At 26.8% G+C, this 24,358-nt stretch overlaps 1 protein-coding gene across 1 annotated transcript in view; it reads left to right on the top strand.

Moving 5' to 3' along the window:
* The first annotated feature begins 3,932 nt into the window (after positions 1–3,932).
* LOC100203790 (chromodomain-helicase-DNA-binding protein 8) overlaps positions 3,933–24,358 on the top strand; it is a 54,362-nt gene continuing 33,936 nt past the window's right edge. The window contains exons 1-8 of the mRNA XM_065818761.1: positions 3,933–4,083; positions 5,034–5,170; positions 5,440–7,470; positions 13,964–14,084; positions 14,207–14,446; positions 15,065–15,135; positions 19,874–19,994; positions 23,376–23,462. Coding sequence (XP_065674833.1) covers positions 5,450–7,470; positions 13,964–14,084; positions 14,207–14,446; positions 15,065–15,135; positions 19,874–19,994; positions 23,376–23,462 — 2,661 coding nt within the window. The 5' untranslated portion in view covers positions 3,933–4,083; positions 5,034–5,170; positions 5,440–5,449. The remainder of the gene's footprint in view (positions 4,084–5,033; positions 5,171–5,439; positions 7,471–13,963; positions 14,085–14,206; positions 14,447–15,064; positions 15,136–19,873; positions 19,995–23,375; positions 23,463–24,358) is intronic.

The raw sequence follows: 24,358 nt of genomic DNA, 5'->3' as shown, positions 1-24,358 counted from the left end.
TCAATATTTCAAGTTTCTGCTTTTTTTGTCAAAAAGTCAAAGAACTTGTTTATTCGTGTCGGAATTTTATTTAAATTGTTTGTATTGTATTAAATAAGAGTTCTTATATTCCTTAGTTTTGTGTACCGATTGTAGAAATATTAATTCTCGTAAAATACAATTTTTCAGAATTGTTCAAAATTAGCAAAAACAGACCGGCGCAATTTAAATGAAAAAATACAATTTTATGATGGAGCCTAAAGTTTCATGCCTTTCAGCAGTAATCAGCTATATTATTTAAAAATATAAAATAGAAACCGTTATAAAAGTCTTATACAAGTTTAGCGTTGCAACGGCATCTGACGTCAAATAAACGCGAGCCGATATTTGCTAATCGCCAGAATCAAAGTGAGACAGTAAAAGCTTTTTCCATGTCTACATGCAAAAACAATTAATTTTTTTTGTTCAGTTGTGATCCACTATCAAAAGTCATAATAAAATACTTTTCATAAATACAAAGGTTACAGTTTTTTGTAGATGGTTGTTAATTCACCTCCCCACTGCTGAAAAGGTTAACACAGTTGAAGAGGCAACTTTAGTTGTGTGTTTACAATCTCTCTCAACTTTATAATACAGAAACACAAACCTTGACGAAAAAATATTACTCAACATTACTTCTTCCTCCCATTCCAAAAATTTCTATTATATTCAATAACGAAAGTGAACTTTCAACGCCTAATTAATAAAAAATATTGTGCAGAAATTACAAGGTTAGAATTATGTTTCTTAATACAGCAAGTTGAATTCATTTGTTTAAATTATCGCTGTTAAGTAATATTTATTACACTTATTTAATTTTAAGAATGCTTGCTTAATAACGAAAGAGTAAATTGAAAAGATAAACTTCGTAAAAAAAAAAAATATATTTATTCTTCTTGAGCAGGGTTGGCAAAAACCCGGTTTTTTTTTAAAATAAAAAATCGACACAGTGGGTTTTTTGGGTCTTATTGGGTTAATTTGGGTTTTTTTGGGTTTTTTTATTTACTTTATATCTGTTCATTTTTTTTTTATGACATTGAAAATTAGTATAATTTTCTACTTTAATTTTATTTAAAATATACTTTATATAATGTTATTTGATAATTTATAAAAATTTTTTTGAAAAAGATTTTTAAACATAATTAAAATTGTAATAGAAGAAAAAAATTTCACGTTAAATCTATATGTATTGATTTATTTTAAACTTGTTTCTCTGCGCATTGGCCTAGTTCATAAAGGTTTAGGTTTTGGAGTTAAAGAGTTGAGAGAGGGTTGTGACTACAATAAGGTAGCCTCCTCAATTTTATATCCTGGCCTTCTCAGCCTTGGGAGGTGAATAACGTAAAGGATAAAAAAAAATTGCAAACTCTAAAAATATTCGAATAAAAATTGTGATAAGGGAGACCGGGGCTAGTTGGCCGCAGGGGTAAGTTGACGAATTGCGTTTATCTTCAGAGCCTTTCATCAGAAAGTGACAAAATTGACACAGAAACTTCCTAATTGGCCATTTCATTATTCACTATAGTTGTCAGGATTCGCGCATGCGTATGGGAGATTTGGACAAAAACGTAACTTTTGGAACATCGCTTCCTTTTTACTTTACAAAGAAAATAGTTAGTCGTATAAAAAAAAAATTATTGTAAAAGTTCCAGTCTCAATTGGTTTACTATATCCAGTCAGACTTTTTTTCAAAGTTGCCTATTTTCAAGATCTATATTTTTTGAAAAAAAGGCTTTCAGGGTAAGTTGACAAAATTTTCACGGGGTAAGTTGGCTCATAGCATTTTCTATGGAAAAAAATACATATTTTTATAAAATTTGTTTTTTTTTTTTAATTTTTAACAATATTGAAAAAACTTACTCTTACAAAAAAACTAAAAAAAAAATTTTTTTCGCAGATAAAAAGTGGGATACTGTTTTGGGTGTTATACGTACTAATATTTGGTACCAGCTAAAATTAATAATTAATTTTTGGCTTAAATTTTGGTGCAATTTTTTTTTTTAAAGGCCCTGAAAGGCCCCAAGAATTTGATTTGTAAATGAATGCAAATTTTATCAGTTAACTCATACTTTTCAAGACTACACTTTAATATTTTCAAAAAAATGTGCTGTTTGGGCTACAGAGCTCATAAGTAAAAATCAAGCCAACTAGCCCCGGTCTCCCCTAATGTATTTCCAAAAAATGATTCAAATATTAGTAAATCTTTTCTGATATGTTGGTTATAGTATTTAATAATAATAGTTAATAATAATAGCTAATGATTAATTTAGTTAATAATATAATAGTTGTAATGTTAATGCTGATTATAATAGTTTATAAAATTATAAAATATCTTTAAAAAAAACCCAATAAAAACCAGATTGTTGGTTTTTTTAAAGCGGGTCTTATTGGATTTTATTGGGCGGGTTATCTAATGCCAACCCTGTTCTTGTGGCACCTAAAAACAAATATATATATATACATAGAGAGAAAATATATATAGATAGAGAGAGAGAGAAAGAGAAGAAGAAGAAAAAACTAAAATATTGGATAATATTTTCATAACCAAGAGCGATTAACGTAAATGCAAGAACAATCGCTTTCTATTAAAAAAAGGTTTTTAAAATTCATTTAAAATAACAATCGATATTTTTTATGTAGTCTGAATGTAATTTAACTTATAAAATTAAAATTATTTTCATCAGTTTCATACAAAAGCAAGCTAACTCTAGGAGCGATTTTACGAGGGATGCGAATTCCTCCCCCCCCTCCCAAAGTAGATGACTTTCAACTTATAGTCGGTTTCTACGAAATATAGTCGGTTATTCGGGATTTAACATATTCAACTACAGTCAGCAGTTTTTCAGATTCGCCCCTCTTTTATTCCTAGATTCGCCCCTGGGTAACTCTAAGATTTTAATTTTTAATATTGTTCCTAGTATTGAAAATACAAAAAACAAAATTTATAATAAACCTACATTTTATACAAGTAATTCCGTTCCTGAGCTAATTTCCTGTGCCATTCCGTACCTGTGCTAAAATTAGGAGAATTTGAAATCCTTAAAATATTCAGTTTTTTACTTTTAACTAAACAACGGTTTTTTACAGATTGTTTAGTGAAAAAACGATCACACTGCTTTTGCACCGAGGTCTTTCTTTTTTTTTGAAACATGCGTTTATTATTGTTTATTATTAAATGTTGCTTAAGTGTAAATAAAAATACATATAAAGTTGTATTTGAGTATTAAAAGATAAAAAAATATGATCTACAGGTCCAAACCGTGGAAATTTAAGGAAGGGGGGGGGGAGGGGTCTTTTTAAATAAAAGCAAAAATAAAAAAGGCAGTTCAGAATAGCAAATAAAAATCTTGCACAATTTTTATAATGAAACTTGCGTGAAACAAGGAGAAATAGGTAAAAAAAGGGGGTCAACCGCATCTGACGGTACGAACATATAATTTGAAAGTCATCTACTTTGGGAGACTTAAGCATGTTCTTCACAGCCCCTTTCTTGCATTTTATGTAATAAGACAAAAAAATCTGCACACATAATAGTGTTCAGAAAGTTGTTTTACATTTATGCAATAAATCTCAAGCGTCATAATCAGTCAATAAAATTTAACCGATAACAAGCGAAAGAAAATTGAAAATAAGATTTGGCGCTTCAACAAAGTTTAGTAGTAGTCAAGCGTTTTTTCAAAAATTCGTAGATTGCAAGGTGCAAAAATTCTGGTCCACGCAAACCTTTACTTGCCTTTCTGTGAAGACATAAAATTCTATAATTTTGATATAGTTTATATAGAAGATAAATAAAAACAAATTTTAAGTGATTACCAAGACCTTGATTACGATTGAATTTAAAAGAAAATTTTTCGCTACTTTAAAAAGCCGATCGAAAAATTGAAAGTTATTTTGTTTGATGTTTTCAATTTAACGTTAAGCTCCGCTGGGGGTAATATCCAGGCGCTTTTTTGTAACTGGAATCTGATTGGTGATGGTGCTTAAGAAGGAGCATGATAAAGAATGGAATAACTTGGTCCGTACTAAGATGGAGTACCAAAATGAATACAATCGTAAAGATTGAAGGTAAAAATATTTTCGGATTGATCATTTTAGTTATCAGGAAAATCTTTAAAACTAATTTTGTTTGCACAAATATATTTATAAAATCTAATGCTGCTGTTTATTTAATTTAAAAATATCTTTATTATCGAAAGAGAAGCAAGAGATTTGATATCTGTAAATATATCAAATTGTTATATATTGAAATGTATTGTTAATTGATGTAAAGTGTGCATTTTTTTGCTGCAAGTATATTTTTTTGTTTCATTTGGTTATAGGATATAATTCAGTTTAAAAATAAACGTTCCGTAATAAATTTATTTATTTTATTAATAATTTTTTTTTGGTATTTATGTATACTTTATGCTTATGTTTTTTTTTTTTTTTTTTTTTATAGCAATTTGTTTTTAACTTTAATTTCTATTATTATATTTTAAAATATTATATTTCCTAATAAAAACTGGAGTTGTTAAAGTTATATTTTTTGTGTTAGCATCTATGTGCACTTTTGAGGTCATCAAAGTTGCACAAATGTAATTTCCTACTGTTATTTTATTTCATGTTTTTCAAATCTTTTAATTTCACATTAAATTTTTTGAGTAAACTGAGAGTACTCTATAGTCAACAGTAGTTACGCTAAACCTTCATTTCAAGTAACATTTTTTATTGCTTATATCAGTTATAAGCACTAAAAAATAATACTTCTATCCTTTTCTGTACAATTTCTGTACATTACTAAAACTGGTGTTTTAGTAAGGTAATAATACATTATTTAATAATTAAAAGTGATGTACAGAAAAAGGTATTTTATTAATCTAATATGGAATGGGGTTTTGTTTGTGAATTTCTTGAATTTTTTGTTTCTTATTTTATTTTTTTAGACAGGTTTTTTGGTGATAGTGTTTATCAGATTATAAGTTAATAAATTTTCATTTATATTTTTCTGCCATAAAAAATCTTTATAAATATTTTAGGTATTCAATACTACTATATATGGTCATATATTCAATTGGTCCATTTTATTTAAGAGTTAAAAGATGAACATGATTGGTTTGATTTTTTTTGTAATTAATAAAGTTCCTACATATTTACATTAAAGAAGATTTATCAGGTATATATGTTTATTTTTATATCAATAAGTATAGTGGTAGAGCTATGATATAATATAAAATTTAAAATAATTTGAATAATTTTTTATATAATGCTAAATATAAATAATGCAACATAGTAATAAAATATAAAAAAATAGCAGATTTTCAGAATAGATACTAAAAGATTATATTTAAAATATCTTATGCTTTAATATATAAGAAGTATGTTAATGTGTGTTAAGTTCAATAAATAATGATTTATTTATCATTAATCATAATTTATATTTAGAGTTTTTAACATGAATCCCAATAACTACATGAGTTTCTATAATCCAAATGGCGGGAATCAAGATATCGGAAACAATTATCAGAATTCAACAGATTTTGGATTACCTAGTGGTGGCAGCTTTCTAGATATGATAAATAGTCCTTCTCCGCATCTTGTTCCCAATCCACAAAATCCTAATAGATTTAATCCATACTCAAATCAACAATATCCATATCCACAATATGCAATGGAAAATTCTGCTGCTCGATTACAACAGTTTGCTAGACAAATGGTTCCTCGCCCTTCAAATATGTATGTCATGCCTGGTCAAAATTCTTTGTCAGATCCTATTGCTTTTAACATGGAGCATATGGCACAAATGAGAATGAAGCAAATGGATTTCAATTCTCATCCGCGGTATCGTACTCAGCTTCAGTCTTGGCCTCGAATGCCTCATAGTATGCCAATACTTCAGCAACAGGAAACCCATCAAACTTCAATGGATGTTATGCAGCAACACAACTCTTCAATTACTCCAGATTCATTGCAATTATCAAATATGCAGTCTCATAGAAATAATTTTCGGAAAATGCCTGTTTTAGAAGAGGCACCTATAACACATAGAGGATTATCTTCTCAATCATTTAATTTTATTGGACAGAATTTTTCAGATAGTTCTCCAGGTTCAACATTATCTCCATCATATTCTCAAAATAAACCTACAGCAACAAACATCGGTTCTGTCGAGTCTTTAAATCTTCCAAATATAGATTTCAACTCTAGTCAACAGCAACTTCACCAATCAACACAGCAGCAACTTCAACAGCAGGGTGGTTTATCAGGTTTTATGGAAAAATTTTCTGCTGAACATAATATTTCTCCAAATATACCATTATCGCCGAAACTCACTCATTTTGGTCCTTCTTCTGTTACAACTTTTGATCAAGTTCAAACAACTAATGCTAACCAAAAATTAACTTCAAGTATAGTGCAGACTCCTCCTTATGGACCACACACTCCTAATCCAACCATAACTGGGTCTCCAGCAGCTCCTATTAAATATGCTCCAGTGCAAAATTTCCCTATGTCACCATCTTTTTCACTAACATCAAACCAACAAAACAATCAAATGAATTTTCGTAACTATTTTTTGGGCATGCAACAACTTCAACAACAAATCAATCAACTTAAACAAGGTCCTCAAACACAACAAGTTGTAATGCAAATACAAATGTATAGTCAACAATATCAAAATATATTTAGACAATATGAGATAGCAAAGCAGCAATCAGAAAATTCATATAACCAACAGCAAGTGTCACCTATCATGCAAACCTCCAATCAAAAGACACTAAAAAATAATCAACATGAAGTTTCTCACCAACAACAACAACCATTGACCCAATCTTCAGACATTCCGTCACAGAGTTTTTTAGAAGAAATCAGTGATGGATTAGATTTACCAGACTTAGGAGAATATGATAACAAAGATTCTTTTTTAAGTGAAAATTCAAAAACAGAAAGTATGTTCCCAAGTGGGTTTATTGAAACTTCAGAAATTTTTGGTGGAGGTCCCATGTATGCTGAAACTCCTAAAATTGAAAATAAAGAGAATGCAGAACATATAAATAGCATTGCTAGACCTTCAAATTTTAATATGGATGGAAATGAAAAACCAAAGGAAAGTCATCCAATAGAGCCTCAAATATGGCAGAGTCCAAGACCTCAGTCATCACAGATGTTTCAAATGTTTCAACCATTAAGACCTAATGTCAATGTTAGGGAAGGATTTCTTCCATTTCCTTTCCAGCCGTATGGAATGCAGCAACAGCTCCCATTTATGCAAAATATGTCTATTTCTGAGTTAATGTCCAAGTCAGCTATGCCTACAAACTTTTCAATGCCAAATTCAGTTAGAAATATGAACAATTACAATAATTTTGGATCTGCTCCTCTTCAACCTTCTTTTCCTGATGCATCAAAACCAAAAGGTGGAAAAGGAAAGAGGGGAGGAAAAGTGCCAAAAGGACCAAGTAAACCAAAAATTGGGCGGTATGTACTTTTTTTTTCAAAACAAATTCTATTATAGACTATTTTTTTTATTGTTATTACCCATATTAAAGCCATATTTAACTAGTAGTTAAAGCTCTCATACTTGTTAAATAATCATTATTAGCACTTTTCAGGATTGATGAAATTGAAAGCTGTAAAAATCTAAGTTTCAAAAACAAAAAAAAGCAAAACTTACAAAATAGGAAATTAAAATAAATTAAAATAATAAAAAATTAAAATAAATTATTAGTTTAAATCATTTGTGTACTGTTTTTCTTTTTGTTTTTTATGAGTGTAATTTTCAGCAACAAAGTTAGATAAATAATATTTTCAGCGATGAAATTTGCCAAAGCCAAAGCAAAAAAAAAAAGTTACAAGTCAACATTAAAAAAAATGATTTTCCTATATTTTATTTGTTTTTTTTTTTAAAAAGAAGAAAGCAAAAATATAAATTGCAATCTGTTTGTAAAATATATTTGTATAATTTTAATATAACAAGTATATATTGTTTCTAAATGAAAACGTCTTTGTAATGTGTGTGTATACTTTTATATATACCTTTTTGTATTATATATTGATATTTATTTGTTTTAAAGTATGCGCATGTTTAGCTTATTTCGATAAGACTGAAAGGCTTGAATGGTATAAGAAATCTGAATGTGATGAGATGTGTATCATTCGAAAACATACCACAAAAAGATTTTATATATGCAAGTAAGAAAAGATAAATGGTTACAAAGCAAACATATGACCAGCTGGATTTAAAATAAAAATAAAAAAGTTGGACAGTTGCATGAATCAAACCTCGTGTATGAAGTTAACGCCTTATCCAAATAAGCTAATACCTATACTTTGTTACAAATTAATATTATTATATAAAACAATAAGTTATACATACGTATATGCATGCATTACAAAAACAAATTTTTATAGAGGAAATATATTACTTATTACATTAAAATTATGTAAATATATTTTACAAATAGATAGCAATTTATATTTTCACTTTCTTCTTTTTCGAAAAAAGCAAATAAAATATAGGAAAATTATTCATTTTAATGTCAACTTATAACTGTTTTTTTTTGCTTTGGCTTATTTGACAAAATTTGATATACATATATATATCAAATTTCGTCGCTGAAAATAACAACCACTCAACAACACAAAAATAAAAACAGTACACAAATTATTTACATTATCAATTTTTCTTTTTAAGTTCATTTTAATTTCCTATTTTATTAGTTTTGCATTCTTTGTTTTTTTAAACTTTTTTCCACAGCACTTAATATAATAAATCTTGCAAACGGCTAAGCTGTCTAAAGTAAAATACTCATGTGTGGACATACAAAACATAAAACTGCACGCGTTTCCTGGGAAGGCTTGGCTAATGTTAATTAGTTAACAATAAAGTTGTTAACTCTTGCCCAAGAAGATAATCGTTTGTGAAACGCTACTATAAAGGTTACTAATGTTATGTAAAACAAAATTTTCTCTAAATATATATTTTTTTAAGAACCTTATTATAGAAAAAAAAAATTTATTCATTGCAATGATTTTGCCATTTGCCAAATCATTGCAATTAGGGTTAGGACTATTGTAATTGTAATGAAAACAATAACAGTAACAATAATTATTGTTATTGTATTAACTTAATTAAACAATAACAATACTTGTGATTTACAACTATTGTAATTCTGTAATGCAATTACAATAAATATTATATTGCAATTCATCTTTATAAAACAATAACAATATCTGAAAAAAAATGTATTGTAATGACCGACTACAATAACAATAAATATTGTATTGTAATTCGTCTTTGTAATACAATAACAATATATTGTTATTGTAATAAAAGACAAACATTTTTATTTAAGAAGAATTATTATGTTTAACTGTTTGTGTTACTAAAGTTAATTTTCATATATATTTTAAGTTCCTTTGCAGCATTAAAATCAAGAGGAAAAAATAAAAGGGCTGAATAAAATAATTTATGAATGTTATTTTTCATAATAGTAAGGCTATCATAAGACAGGCAATATTTTGCGGCCATTTAGAGCTTAGAAATACATAACAAGATAGGTGATGCGAAATCTAAATATGTAAAAAAATAAAATTTGCAATTTATTGAAAATCCGTATATAAAAAATAGCAAAAATAATACTACGTTCGTCAGAGATGAATATAAATACGTTAAAATACGTTAGCTTTTATACTTTAATGTAAAGTAATACTCTACAATAGTTATTTTAATTGTTTTCATCAAAACAATACAATAGTTATTGTAATTTTATTTCATTAAAACAATACAATACAATAGTTCTCGAATTTTATTGCATTGTTAGAAAATAAACAATACAATACTTATTGTAATTGTTTTTCATCACAGCAATACAATACCAAAATAAATTGTAATGTGTAAATGTTTTTAATAAATTTAAAATTATCAATAGCGCGTTTCCACTTTTTTATTCTATAAATAAAGGAATCAGATGAAACATATTGCTTCTCTTTCTCTTTTTTATAAATATAATAATGGGCGCTGCCCTAAAGACCTAGCATCTCTTGTGCCATCTGCTAAAATTTATTCTCGCGTTACTCATCATTAAGTCTCATCCGTTTACTGTGACTGTTCTTATGTGCTCTAAAAATTCTCTAAAACACCAGTTTTTTGGAATTTGCTTCTTTCATCTTGTTTTTCTAATTCATGTAATTTGCAATATTTTAATTCGTTTGTCAATTGTTATCTTGCTCTATGTACTTCATCATTTCTCTTCCAGTAACTTCCAACTATAATAGTGGTTGCTTGTAGCCTTGTTGGAAGTTAATATGTTGAAAAACTTAGTTTTATGTACATAAGTAACTGTTATAGTAGCATTTCACAAAACGCTTTCTTTTATTATTAAGTATTCAGTTAAAACTTTTTAAATATGTAAAAATTGTTTTATATTAAAAAAAAATCAAAATTAAATTACTTGGATGGTATTGTACTTTCTTTTTTAATTGAATCTGTGCGCGCGAGAATCATTTTAAACTATTAACATTAGCTAATTTGAATGTTAGTTATTTGTGTTTCCATTTAAAAATGAATTGATTTTATTTAAAATGATTGTTTCAAAAGGAATATAAGTTCGTTAATTTTCAAGCATTATTTGTTATTTTTGTATATAAAACTCAGTTATGAAGAACTACAATAAAAATTTTAAGAAAAATATAAAAATCTTGACTGTCCAAAATAAAAATTGACTGTCAATACCGTGTTATCCGGTAAAATTGACTGCTCGCCTTTGATTTCTTTTTTTCCATGCTATATATATATGTGTATATACATATATATATTAATATATATATTAATATATATATATATATATATATATATATATATATATATATATATATATATATATATATATATATATATATATATATGTATATATATATGTATATATATATATATATATATATATATATATATATATATATATATATATATATATATATAATTCAACCCTCGGAATTAGGGTTGGCATTCGACAAAACTGACCTAACAAAAATTGTTGACCTTAATTCTATGCTTTATGGTTAGACCTTTGTATCAAATAATTTTCGCCGACCTCAAAAAGATTGAGGTCGGCAAATTATTGCCAACCTCATATTTCCTAATTTCGAGAGTTGTAATATATATATATATATATATATGATATATTTATATATATTTTTGGAACAGAAAAAAGTGACTATAAGTATAATGAGTTTGTAAGAATGGCAACTGAAGCGAAAATATTTAGAGTTAGTAAACCAATATCTAAGAACTTGAAAACTTTTCTTTATATCTAAGAACTTTCTATATATATATATATATATATATCAGGCCTTGTTAAGAAGAGTTATGCAGCTCACATTTTGCCTGCGAAAAGGCGATTTGCCTACGCGTTCAGCAGTTTTATGCTACGCAAAAACTTTTATCTTTTAGTATATATTATTTTATCTTTTGATGTCGTTAACGTGACGTTTATTCAGAAGAAACAAAGTCATAAGTAAAAGCATTTAACCGCAATTGTAAGCTAATAGATTTTTTGTTAAAGAAACAGTTTGTTTAATAATTTTTTTTGTTATTGTTAAAAATTAGTTTAAAAATATAAAGTGTTTTAAGTTTTATCTTAAGGAATTAAATATATAAATTACTTTTAAATATAAAAATTATTTTTTGTCAGTTTAAAAAATGCACGATTTATTTTGATGTAAATATTTTATTAATAAGATATTTTGTTTATTCTTAATTCAATAACGTAAAGTTTTAATGATGTTCATTTAATTTATGAAAATAAATTATGATCACAAATATGTTATCGGTAACTGATAAATAATAAAAAAAAACTCTTTATTGTTTAAAAACATTAAAAAGAGTTCACAAAATCAATAATAAAAAATTTATTAACAGTTAATAAAATAACCAATAACCAACTATAAAATTATAAGAAAATAATCAAAAATTATTTTATGTTTTATGAAAAAAATATTTTTTTCAAAATAAAATTTAGTTCATATTTGAAAAAAATAATAAAAATGATTTTTCAAATAGGAACTTAGATTTTATTTGTAACTTTTGTTATGGTGAGAAAAAAAAACTATGATTTTTAACGCGTTAATAAAATAACTTTAATTACAATGCGGTACTTGAAAAGACGCTAGTGACGCAATATAACTTCTAACAATACAAAATATATTTGCCAAGTTGAGTTACTTAGAAATGCGTTACGCGTTTTCGTCATGCAGTGAAATCTTGTAACAAGGCCTGATATATATATATATATATATATATATATATATATATATATATATATATATATATATATATATATATATATATATATATAAATATAAATATAAATATAAATATATATATATATAAATATATACATATATAAGTAAAAACACTTATCTAATTTTTGCTTTCTTCAACACTGTGTTTCACAATCAGTAGGTTCATCAGGAAGAATCTTCCTGAGAAGAATCTTCAGGATTCTTGAAGATTCTGAGAAGAATCTTCAAGATTCTTGCTGATGAACCTACTGATGGTAAAATACAGTGTTGAAGAAAGCAAGAATTAGATAAGTGTATTTACTAATTTATTATTGCTCTGTTCTTTAAGAACATTGAGCACTCTGTTTGTAGAATACACTAACATAATTTATATATATATATATATATATATATATATATATATATATATATATATATATATATATATATATATATATATATATATATATTTGTGTTCTATCGTGACCTCAAGCGCGGTGCTTGTTCATCTGAGTTACTTTGTATGCATGTTTATTGTTTATGTTTAGTAACCAGAAACTTCTTGTATGTTTATTTCATAATTAGTTTTATTAACTTAAATGATTAATAATTTCATTAAAAACGCAATTATTGTTGAATGTCTTTTTGTTTACAAAATAAATCATAAAAATTGCTTTAAGAGATTACATTAGAATAAAAAACAGATACACAAAATTACATTTACATAAAAAATGCATACTATTTAAATAAAAAATAAGAATATACTAATAAAATCTATAACATATAATAAACTTTCAAAATTTTAACAATCTAAGAAATTTGTTTAAAGCATTTGTTTTAAACTAATAGTTTTAAAGAAATACGGCTTTGCAGATGTGGCTCTAAGAATGAGCCATAGTAATAAAATAATAGTTTGTTTGATAATATATTCTTTAAACAATTTATGCTAGAAATCTGAAAACTTCACTTATCTCGAAAAATATAATTTTTAAAACATTTCAACAGAATACTCTAGAACTTTATTTCGCTTAGTCAGCTTTTTTTTTTTAACCAATAGAATTCGTAGATTTGGTGGGTTTTTAGTGTTCGCGAATATTCTTTTTATTCTTCTGCACAAAGATGTTTTGAGAACATTCAAGTTTATGTATGTTTCTATGTATGTCCATAAAACAAAATTTTTTTGTTTCACATTAACTTATATGTTCTCAAAATGACTAAAAAATTTTTCGCAACTAAATATTATTTCTGTGGTCAGTACTTAAGAGCGATCGCTCCTGCTTCCCGACCAAGCCTGTATATATATATATATATATATTTATATATATTTATAAATATATATATATATTTATATATATATATTTATATGTATATATATATTTATATATGTAAATTTATATCTATATATTTATATATATATATATATTTATATGTATATATATTTATATATATATATATATTTATATATATATATTTATATATATATATATATATTTATATATTTATATATTTATATATATATATATAAATATATATATATATATATATATTTATATATATATAATAGGCCTTGTTTTAAATAAAAACGGTTTTAATTCATTGAGGGAGTTTAGATACCTTCGTTATTATTTTTTTTTGATTTCATAAAAAAAATTAAAATTATAATATTTTAAATTTTGTAATATTTAAATAGTCCCCAAACTGTGAAAAAGAAGAAGAAAGATAAAAAAGCTGATTTTGAACCAGCTGATTTTGATAATCTTGCTCCTAATGACTTCATCACAGATGATGCAGGGTTTTTGGATCCAGATATGGTTTGTTTTTTTGATTAAAAAAAAAAAAAAAACTGAAAATAATCTTTTATATCATATAAGATATTTATTTATGTAACAGTTTAAACACATTTCAAGTTTAAAGCTAGATTTGTTTTGTTCAGCGTCGATCTCTACGAGAGCGCACAAAAAAAAAGAACTATAAGGATGACTTTGATTACAATCTTTCGGATGAAGAAAATAAAGAAGCCAAAGGCAGTGAAGTTGATAGTAAAGGTAATGCTTTGGAGCCTGTTATTTCAGGTGGTGCAAATCAGTTGTTAGCTTACAGACCAAATCTTGAAGTTGAAGGAGAAATTGCTGTGATAGAAAGAATTTTAGCAATGAGAGTTTCTCAACAAGAGGTTAGTCAAATAAAGTATTCAATACCCATTCTCAAAATTATCTTTTTTCATTTTTGCAATATAATTATTATTATTATTTTTTTAACGTTTTCAATCATTAACTATACAAAAAATAAATAAAAGCTTCAAAAAAATTAAGAAAGCTATCAGCTTAAAGTTTAAGGTAAATATAATTGGAATAAGTTACAGATTTTTTTGTGCAAAATGTTTACCTGATTTTAAAAATGTTACCTGGATAATCATTGGTTTTAATGTAAGAGTTCAATCAGTTATTTTTTTAGCTCGTGCAGTGGTTTTGTGTTAAAATTTATAAAAGTAATTAGAATTTAAAAGTAATTTTAACTAACAGAATTTTATATTCAAATTAAGTTTGAATGTTTTAAAACCATATAAAACAAGTATTCTTGATTAAGAAAATACAATTTTATATTAAAGTTAAAATAAATCAAAGTAGACATTAAAAAAAGTTAAAATAAAAGGCAATATAACTCTTAATTTCTAAAAAAAACAACATTTTTTTCCAAGTATTTAACTAGTTTAAGTTAGCATGTTTTGTTATTCTTAAGTAATATTGCTTCATATTTAAATTATTAAATATTAAAATTTTCTAATTTTAAGACTGTTCAAGATGATGTACATGAAAAAAGTACTGTAATGGTAGAAGAATACTTTGTTAAGTATAAAGCCTAGTAAGTATAAATAAGTTTATTATGTATAGATTTATTTTCTTTCTCTTTATATATATATATATATATATATATATATATATATATATATATATATATATATATATATATATATATATATATATATATATATATATATATATATATATATATATATATATATATATATATATATATATATATATATATATATATATATATATATATATATATATAAATATATATATATATATATATATATATATATATATATATATATATATATATATATATATATATATATATATATATAATTATTATTTTATAAACATCAATTAATACGAGTTTCTCTCGATACTAAATTTATTTTTATTTTTTATTTATTTTTATTAAAGAAATTTTTTCTTTTAATTATTTGATGAAAGTTTAAAACTGTCGGCAAATTTAAATTTAGTATCAGATTATTAGATCTCTCCAGGCTCTTTTACTGTCTCAAAATGTTTTTCACTAAGCTTTCTTCTGGCTTTCATAGAAGCTACATCTTTAAAATAATCATCAATAAATCCAGCGGAGCCTGTAGCTTTTATTATTTGAACACCGTTTAAGTCATCTTAAGTCAATATCAACAGCATCTCGCCCTCCTTTTATTTCATTCCATGCTTCTTCGACCTTGTAAGGATCCCTCATGATAAAGCAATAAAAAAGATTCAAGAACAAATTGGGCCAACTAAAATTATCAATGAGGATCCGACACAAAGTTGCGCAATGAAAATCTAAGTCCAACTAACAAAATTAAATAAAAAAGGTTGGTTCACAAAAGATGAATATCAGCAAATTTATCCCAGTGATCCAATACCACCTTGTATGTATGGTGTAGTAAAAGCACATAAGCCTGAACAATCTTACCCAATGCGAATTGTAGTATCCACAATAGGCACACCAATCTACGGAATCTCAAATTACTTAGTAAAACTAATACAACCAATATTAAATAAAAACCCAACTCGATTAAAAAATTCACAACAATTCGTAGAAAAAGCAAAATCGTGGGACATATTCAGTGACAAAATTCAGGTATCGTTGGGCGTTATAAACTTATACCCATCAATTCCTCTTAAAGAAGCTGCTGAAGTACTCATAAGGTTATTGGAGGTGTGCGATAATTTTAAAAAAGCGACAAAATTAAATATAAAAGAAATAAAAATTCTGATTGAACTATGTTAATACCAACCATACTTTTTATGGAACAATGAAATACACGAACTTGAAAATTCAGGTCCGATAGGTCTTTCATTTATGGTAGTTTTAGCTGAATTTTTTCTTCAACATCTTAAAAAAAGAGCACTTAATACAGCGCTGAAAAACAACCCACTTATTGATTTAAAGTCATTTTATAGATACGTAGATAACAGTCATGCTAGAGTCCCTAATATTGCCCATGCTAATCAACTTAAGACAATACCTAATCAACAGCATCCAAAAATACAATATACTATCGAATTTGAAAATGACAAAAAAGCATTAAATTTTCTAGACATATGCATAATAAATAACAAAAGTGGTAAATATGAATTTAAAATACACAAAAAATGCAATTACTAACATTCAAGTTAAGGCAACATCAAACCATGACCCACAAATTTTAAATGGATTATTCAAGGGTTTCGTACATAGAGCATTTAATGTATGCAGTCAAAAACATAGAAAATAAACTGAAATTCCTTATTCAAGTATTTGTCGAAAATGGCTACAAACAATCTAATCTCATAAAAATCATAAAAGAAATAAAACGAAAGAACAAAAAATCACTAGAGACTACTAAAAACAATGAAAACATCACCAGTACCAGAACCTAGAAGCAATATTAACATCAAGAAATAAATCCAAACTACAAATGAACAGCCACCCAGGAGTCTACTTTATCAAATGTCATTGTAACAAAAAGTATATAGGTGAAACAAAAATGCAAATAAAAACACGCATGCAGCAACACAAAAACAGTACAATAGGAAATAAAACAGAACGATCTGCATTAGCTACACACATGAGACATTGTTCACAACAAATTAACTGGGACAGTTGCAGAACTCTAATAGTTGATGCTTAAAAGTTTGATAGGAAAGTTCGTGAGGCACTCGAAATACAGTACCACCAATGTGCCCCTTAACAAAACGGTATCAATTTAGATGAGGGTCGATATGTGTCAACAAAATTTTGGACACCATTTATGGCGCACTTACATCAGAAAAAGATGAAACCATCCCATTGACATAAAATAAAAATGCTGTTTTAAAAATAAGATACAAAAAAACAAAAACAAAAATCTTTAAAGCTGAATACGCTGGTCACAACAATCCAGCGAAAATTTCTTTAATAAAAATAAATAAAAAATAACAATAAATTTAGTATTGAGAAACTCGTATTAATTGATGTTTATAAAATAATAATTTACATACTCTCATACATGATGTCTACATTCAAGAAATATATATATATATATATATATATATATATATATATATATATATATATATATATATATATATATATATATATATATATATATATATATATATATATATATATATATATATATATATATATAAACACACACACACACACACACACACACACACACACACACACACACACACACAGAGTATTGTGCTAATTGCATCAAACATTTTTTTCTTTTTCTTTTTTGTTTTATACTGTGTTTTCTATAATTTAACTGTGATTAGAAGGATAAATAAATTTAAATAAAGTAAATAAATAAAGATGGACACTACACCAAGAAAAAGATCTAAATATTAACTTTACTTCAATATTCTGATAAATCTCAACGAGCCAAATTATGTTCAGTAAACCAATCTACAGTTAGCCGGGTTAAGAAGCATTACATTGCAACAGGCAGCTTATCATCATTAAGACAAGGAAAATGTGGTTGAAAACGAAAGACTTCAGATAGAGATGACCGATATCTGATGCTGGAGAGTATCAAAAATCCAAAAAAGACAAGTGACCAACTAATGAATGATTTAGCTACGCATGATATCCATGTCTGCTCGAGTACTGTGCGGAGGAAGTTTTTTTTTGTTTTTGTTTTTTTGTTTGTTAATTCACCTCCCCAAGGCCCAGAAGGCCACTACAGACGAGGAGGCTACTACACCGCTACCGCATAATTAATAGCTGTTAAAAGGTTTGCCAGAAAACCTTCTATAAAACCATTACTTACAGATGTCATGAAGAAGAAGCGTCTCTTATGGGCAAAGGAATACAAAAAGTGGACTAAAGAACAATGGAGAAGGGTAAGACAAAATGTGTTTAATTAATTTATAAGGTATTAAATTGAAGAAACTTAATAACAATTAACTTGTTTTTTTATTGATTGCAGGTTTTATTTTCAGATGAATCACATTTTGAAGTGCAAGGCCAACGGTCACAGTTTGTTTGTCGTTCTGATGGTGAGCCTATACGACCCGGAAACATTGAACAATATGCCAAGAATCAAGAAAAGAAGATATTTTATGGTTGTTTCTCTGCTTTTGGACCAGCAAGGCCCTACCCAGTTACTGGAATGATGAACTCTGACACTTACATTGAGGTTCTGCAAACACATTTGATTCTAGAGATGTTAAAAGTGTTTCCAAATGGAAATATTACAGCAGGATTTAGCCACATGTCATACTTCCAAAAAAGTCAAGAAATTCGTGGTAAAAAATAATATTAAAACCATTAAATGGCCTGGCAACTCCCCTGATCTTAATCCAATTGAGAATCTCTGGGCAATTGTAAAAAAAAGACTGCGAAAACATGACTGCACAACTAAAACTAAGCTTACCACCACTATCTTTAAAATTTGGATTGAAGACACAGAAATCCAAAACATTTGTAAAAATTTAGTGGATTCCATGCCAAATCGTGTGCAGAAAGTCATAGCAGCACGAGGAGGACACAAAATATTAGTGCATGAGTTTTTATTTTATTGGAGCAAGAAAACTTGAAATTTCCTGGATTTTTATCGTTTTTAATTTTGATGCAATTAATATTCACAATACTGTATATATATATATATATATATATATATATATATATATATATATATATATATATATATATATATATATATATATATATATATTTTATATATATATATATTATATATATATATATATTATATATATATATTATATATATATATATTTATTTATTTATATATATATTATATATACATTTATATATATATATATATATATATATATATATATATATATATATATATATATATATATATATATATATTATATAGATATTTATATATATATTATATATACATTTATATATATATATATATATATATATATATATATATATATATATATATATATATATATATATATATATATATATATATATATTATATAGATATTTATATATATATTTATATATATATATATACATACATGCATACATACATACATACACACATACATACATACGCATATAAATACATACACACATACATATACACATACATACACACATACATATACACATACATACACACATACATACACGCATACATACATACACACATACATACATACACATACATACACACATTCATATACAAATTCATACAAATTCATACATACATTTTTTTTAAAATAAGAAACACCACGGTGTTTCTTATTCAAAAAAAAAAAATCAAAATTTACCTTTAATAACTTTTCTATAATTACAAGTTTACTTTTTTATGCAGTTCATACTTGCACTGTGAATGGGGAACTGCTGAACAACTTGCGAAAAAAGATAAAAGAGTTCATGCCAAAATTAAGCGATACCAACAAAAGAGAGATAGTACGTTAGCATTTTTAAATGAGGTATTCAATATATTTATTATATGTTTTATTATTTGACATTTAATATGTATGATTTTATTTCATGTGGCGTTTGATTTGAATTAATATTTGGAACTTAACTGGATTTTTTTAATTTAAAACTCAACTGATTTTTATATTTGGATCTCTGGGAATCCTAGGATCTTTTTTTTCTTCTTCTATAATTTAATACAAAATTTTTTAATTATTAAATATTTTATTAATTATTAAATATTTTATTAATTATTAAATATTTTATTAATTATTAAATATTTTATTAATTATTAAATATTTTATTAATTATTAAATATTTTATTAATTATTAAATATTTTATTAATTATTAAATATTTTATTAATTATTAAATATTTTATTAATTATTAAATATTTTATTAATTATTAAATATTTTATTAATTATTAAATATTTTATTAATTATTAAATATTTTATTAATTATTAAATATTTTATTAATTATTAAATATTTTATTAATTATTAAATAATTAATTAATTATTAAGGGGCAAACAGATTCTATCTGTTGACCAGCCTCGCACCCCTTCTTCATCTATTAGGCTGGCGCAGATGTATTTTTAATACATTGTTTCCAATTTAGGATGTTGAATGCTGGATCTTCTTGACTCGATGCATGGGTTTTGCTTGTGTCTCTGTTTGAACCATAAAACTGAGTTTTGTGTCTAAAACTCAGTTTTATGGTTCTGAGGCCGGCTGGTAGTCAGGTTTCTTGAACTCTGTGGTAGCTCACAGAGAGGCTGATTCCATCTAAAGCTGAAAAATATCAGAGTATTAACAGTGCCATGTTGTGCATCAATGGTGTCCCTGTTAATACTTTTGGTGTGCATTGCGGAGGCCACATTTGGAGCCCTTTGTTACGGCTTAGGGTTTATTAGTATTAATGAGGCAATTGCTTGAGCTATTAAACAGTGTTCTGAGTACTATCTATGCTTTGAGTCAAGTTCTTCAATCTAATTTAAAAATGAATAGAGTACCAAAAACTATAAAACACAAAAAACCATCATCTTCACCAAACCTATCATTCATTAATATTTGTGGTCTTATCTCTTGCAAAGTTCACCAGACCTGCTTGCTCTTTGTGAGACTAATTTGAGTTCGGCTGTCTCATCTTGCGACCTCAGTATTGATGGTTATCTTCCTTTAATTCGTAAAGACTCCAATAGTCAGATGCTTGGTCTGGGCATTTACATTCGTAAGAATTCACCCATTTGTTGTGAAACTAGGTTTAAATCCACAGACTATTCTTTCATGTGCTTTCGTTTAGCACCACTTCACTCTATTGCCTTTCTCTTTGTTCTATATCGCTCTCCTTCATCTCAAGACTGCACTCTTTTTGATGTTATTTCTGATCATATTGACCAAGCCCTCTCTCTTTATCCATCAGCTAATATAGTTGTTGTCGGTGACTTTAATGCTCACCACTCTGAATGGCTTGGCTCTAGTGTCAGTGATTCTGTAGGCATTGAAGCCAACAACTTTTGCCTTTCCCAATCCCTAACCCAAATAGTCAACTTTCCAACTCGCTTTCCTGACAACCCAAATCATTTGATCTCTCTAAAACTAATATCTCATTCTTCTTCATCACCTGAATCCCCCTATTATCGAACCTCTTACAACTACACAAAAGCTGACTGGGATTCTTTCCGTGATTTTCTTCGTAACCGCCCTTGGGTAGAAATCTTTTGTCTTCCTGTCGACAAATGTGCTTTATACAATCCACTTTGTGGATTCAGGCTGGCATAAAATCTTTTGTTCCCTCTCGACGATTCCAGGTCAAGCCTCACTCTCCCTCATGGTTTTCCTCACACTGTGCTGCTGCGATTGCCAATCGAAACCGTTACTTCCATATTTATCAGCAAAACAATTCTCCAGAAAACAGACGTCTGTTTATTACTGCTAGAAATAATTGTAAAAAGGTTTTATCTAACGCCAAAACCCGCTATTCTCAGGTCATGAAATCTGGTATCTCATCTCAAAATTTAGGCTCTCGTTACTTCTCGAGATTCTTTAATAATTTCAATTATAAGGGCAAATTTTTAATTCCACCTCTCTTGTATGGTTCAGACTTTGTCACCTCACCTAAAGACAAAGCTGAGTTTTTTGCTAAAAACTTTTCATCAGTATCATCTCTTGATTCCACTAGTTGCGTTCTACCTGATATTGCCAACAAACAGGTTGATCCATTGCTTGACATTCATATCACTCCAGCTTCTGTATCTAAAGTAATTTCCTGCTTAGACTCTTCTACAGCTTGTGGCCCGGACAACATACCTGTTATTGTCTTGCAGAAGTGTTCTCCGGAATTGTCCTCTATACTCTTAAAACTATTCAACAAATGCTTATCAGAGTCTTGTTTTCCAGCCTGCTGGAAAGCGGCATCTGTTATCCCTATCTTTAAAAATTCTGGAGAGCGATTTGATTCGTCTAACTACTGTCCCATAAGTCTTCTTCCTTTCATAAGCAAGGTTTTTGAATCTTTAATTAGCAATTTCTCATCTTGAATCTAATAACTTACTTTCTGACCATCAATATGGATTTCGATCTTCTCGTTCTACAGCTGATTTGCTAACAGTAATAACCGATATTTTTTATATTTTATCGAGCTCGTCACTTTCTTAGTTTGGATTCTATTCTCTATCTCTATAAATCTCAAATCTGGCCTTGTATGGAATACTGTTGCCATATCTAGGGCTGATCTTCTAATGATGCCCTTTCTCTTTTAGACAAGGTGCAAAAACGCATTGTAAACATAGTTAGACCTGCTCTTGCAGCCAACCTTTAACCATTATCACATCGTCGTAATGTTGCTTCTCTATCTTTTTTCTACAAATACTATATAATGGGCACTGCTCTAAAGAGCTAGCGTCTCTTGTGCCATCTGCTAAAATTCTTGTGTTACTCGTCATTCAATTAAGTGTCATCCTTTTCTGTGACTGTTCCTAAGTGCTCCAAAAACGCTTATTTGTCTAGTTTTTTCCCTCGAACATCAGTTTTTTGGAATTCGCTTCCTTCATCTTGCTTTCCTGATTCATATAATTTGCTTTAAGTCGTCCGTCAATCATTATCTTGCATCTTTTCTCTTTCAGTAACTTCCAACTTCAATTAGTGGCTGCTTGCAGCCTTGTTAGAAGCGAAGATGTTTAAAAAAAAATATGTATATATTTTATTAAATATTGAATATTTTATTAATTATTTAATTATTTTGTTTATAATAAAATATTTGGATAACTCAGTTCTTCATATTAGGAAAAATAAGGTTTATTTTCAGATTAAGGTCAGCAATAGTTTGCTGACCTTAATCTGTTTGAGGTTGGCAGAAAAAAAGTAAAACAAAACTTTTTTACTTTCATAGCTTGATGATGAACCTTTCAATCCAGAATATATTGAAATTGATCGTGTCTTAGATATGCAGACAACGCAGGATCCAGTCACTAATGAGGTAATTTTTGCTATATTTGAGATTTGATTAATGAAATTTTAATTCTTAAAAGGTAAACTAATTTATTTATTACTTTCATAATTTTTTTAATGAAATTATATGCAGCTGATAAAGTTTTTTTTTTTATTATTATTTTTTTATTCACAGATAAACCTAAAATTCTTTATTTATGCTCCCTTTCATCTTTTTTTTGATGCAAACACAATGATAAATGATCTAAGATTTTTTGTTTTTACTTTCACATTTTTTTGTTCTTATTTTGGATGAGAGAAAAAATCTTTAATATTTTGTTACATAGTTATATTTAATCAACAAACTTTGTCTTTACATCTCTTAATTCACTCTTTATCTTACAGCAAGAGCTAATAGATTAATTAGGAATACATGTGTTTAAACAGTTGTAATGAATATATTTTGATGAATTTAAAATTGAAAATTAAAGATATTAAAGGAGAATGTCAAGTCCCAAAAGCACTCTGCTTTTTAATCATTAGTTGTACATGGTCTCTGATGTCCAGGAGTTTCAAAAATGTTGAGTGGCTTATGGATCACATGGAGAGAAAATTACAATACATCTATTATTTTTAGCATAAGGTTTAAAATTGGTTCCTGTACTCTAAATAACCTTGTTTCCCTCCCTCCAAAGTAGTCTATAATTCTCCCAGCATTTTCTATAGGTAAATTTGGCCTTTGTTATATATATATATATATATATATATATATATATATATATATATATATATATATATATATATATATATATATATATATATATATATATATATATATATATATATATATATATAACCTTCAATTAAAAATTGGTTTTTGTAATTTGAAAACCGGTTTTGAATGTGTCAAGTTTATTATAAAAACTGGTTTTTAATACTGGTTTT

This window comes from Hydra vulgaris, chromosome 15 (genome assembly GCF_038396675.1).
Source record: "Hydra vulgaris chromosome 15, alternate assembly HydraT2T_AEP".
Classification (NCBI taxonomy): Eukaryota; Metazoa; Cnidaria; class Hydrozoa; order Anthoathecata; family Hydridae; genus Hydra; species Hydra vulgaris.
Note: the sequence above shows the minus strand (reverse complement) of the source record. Positions and strands in the feature narration are given on the sequence as shown.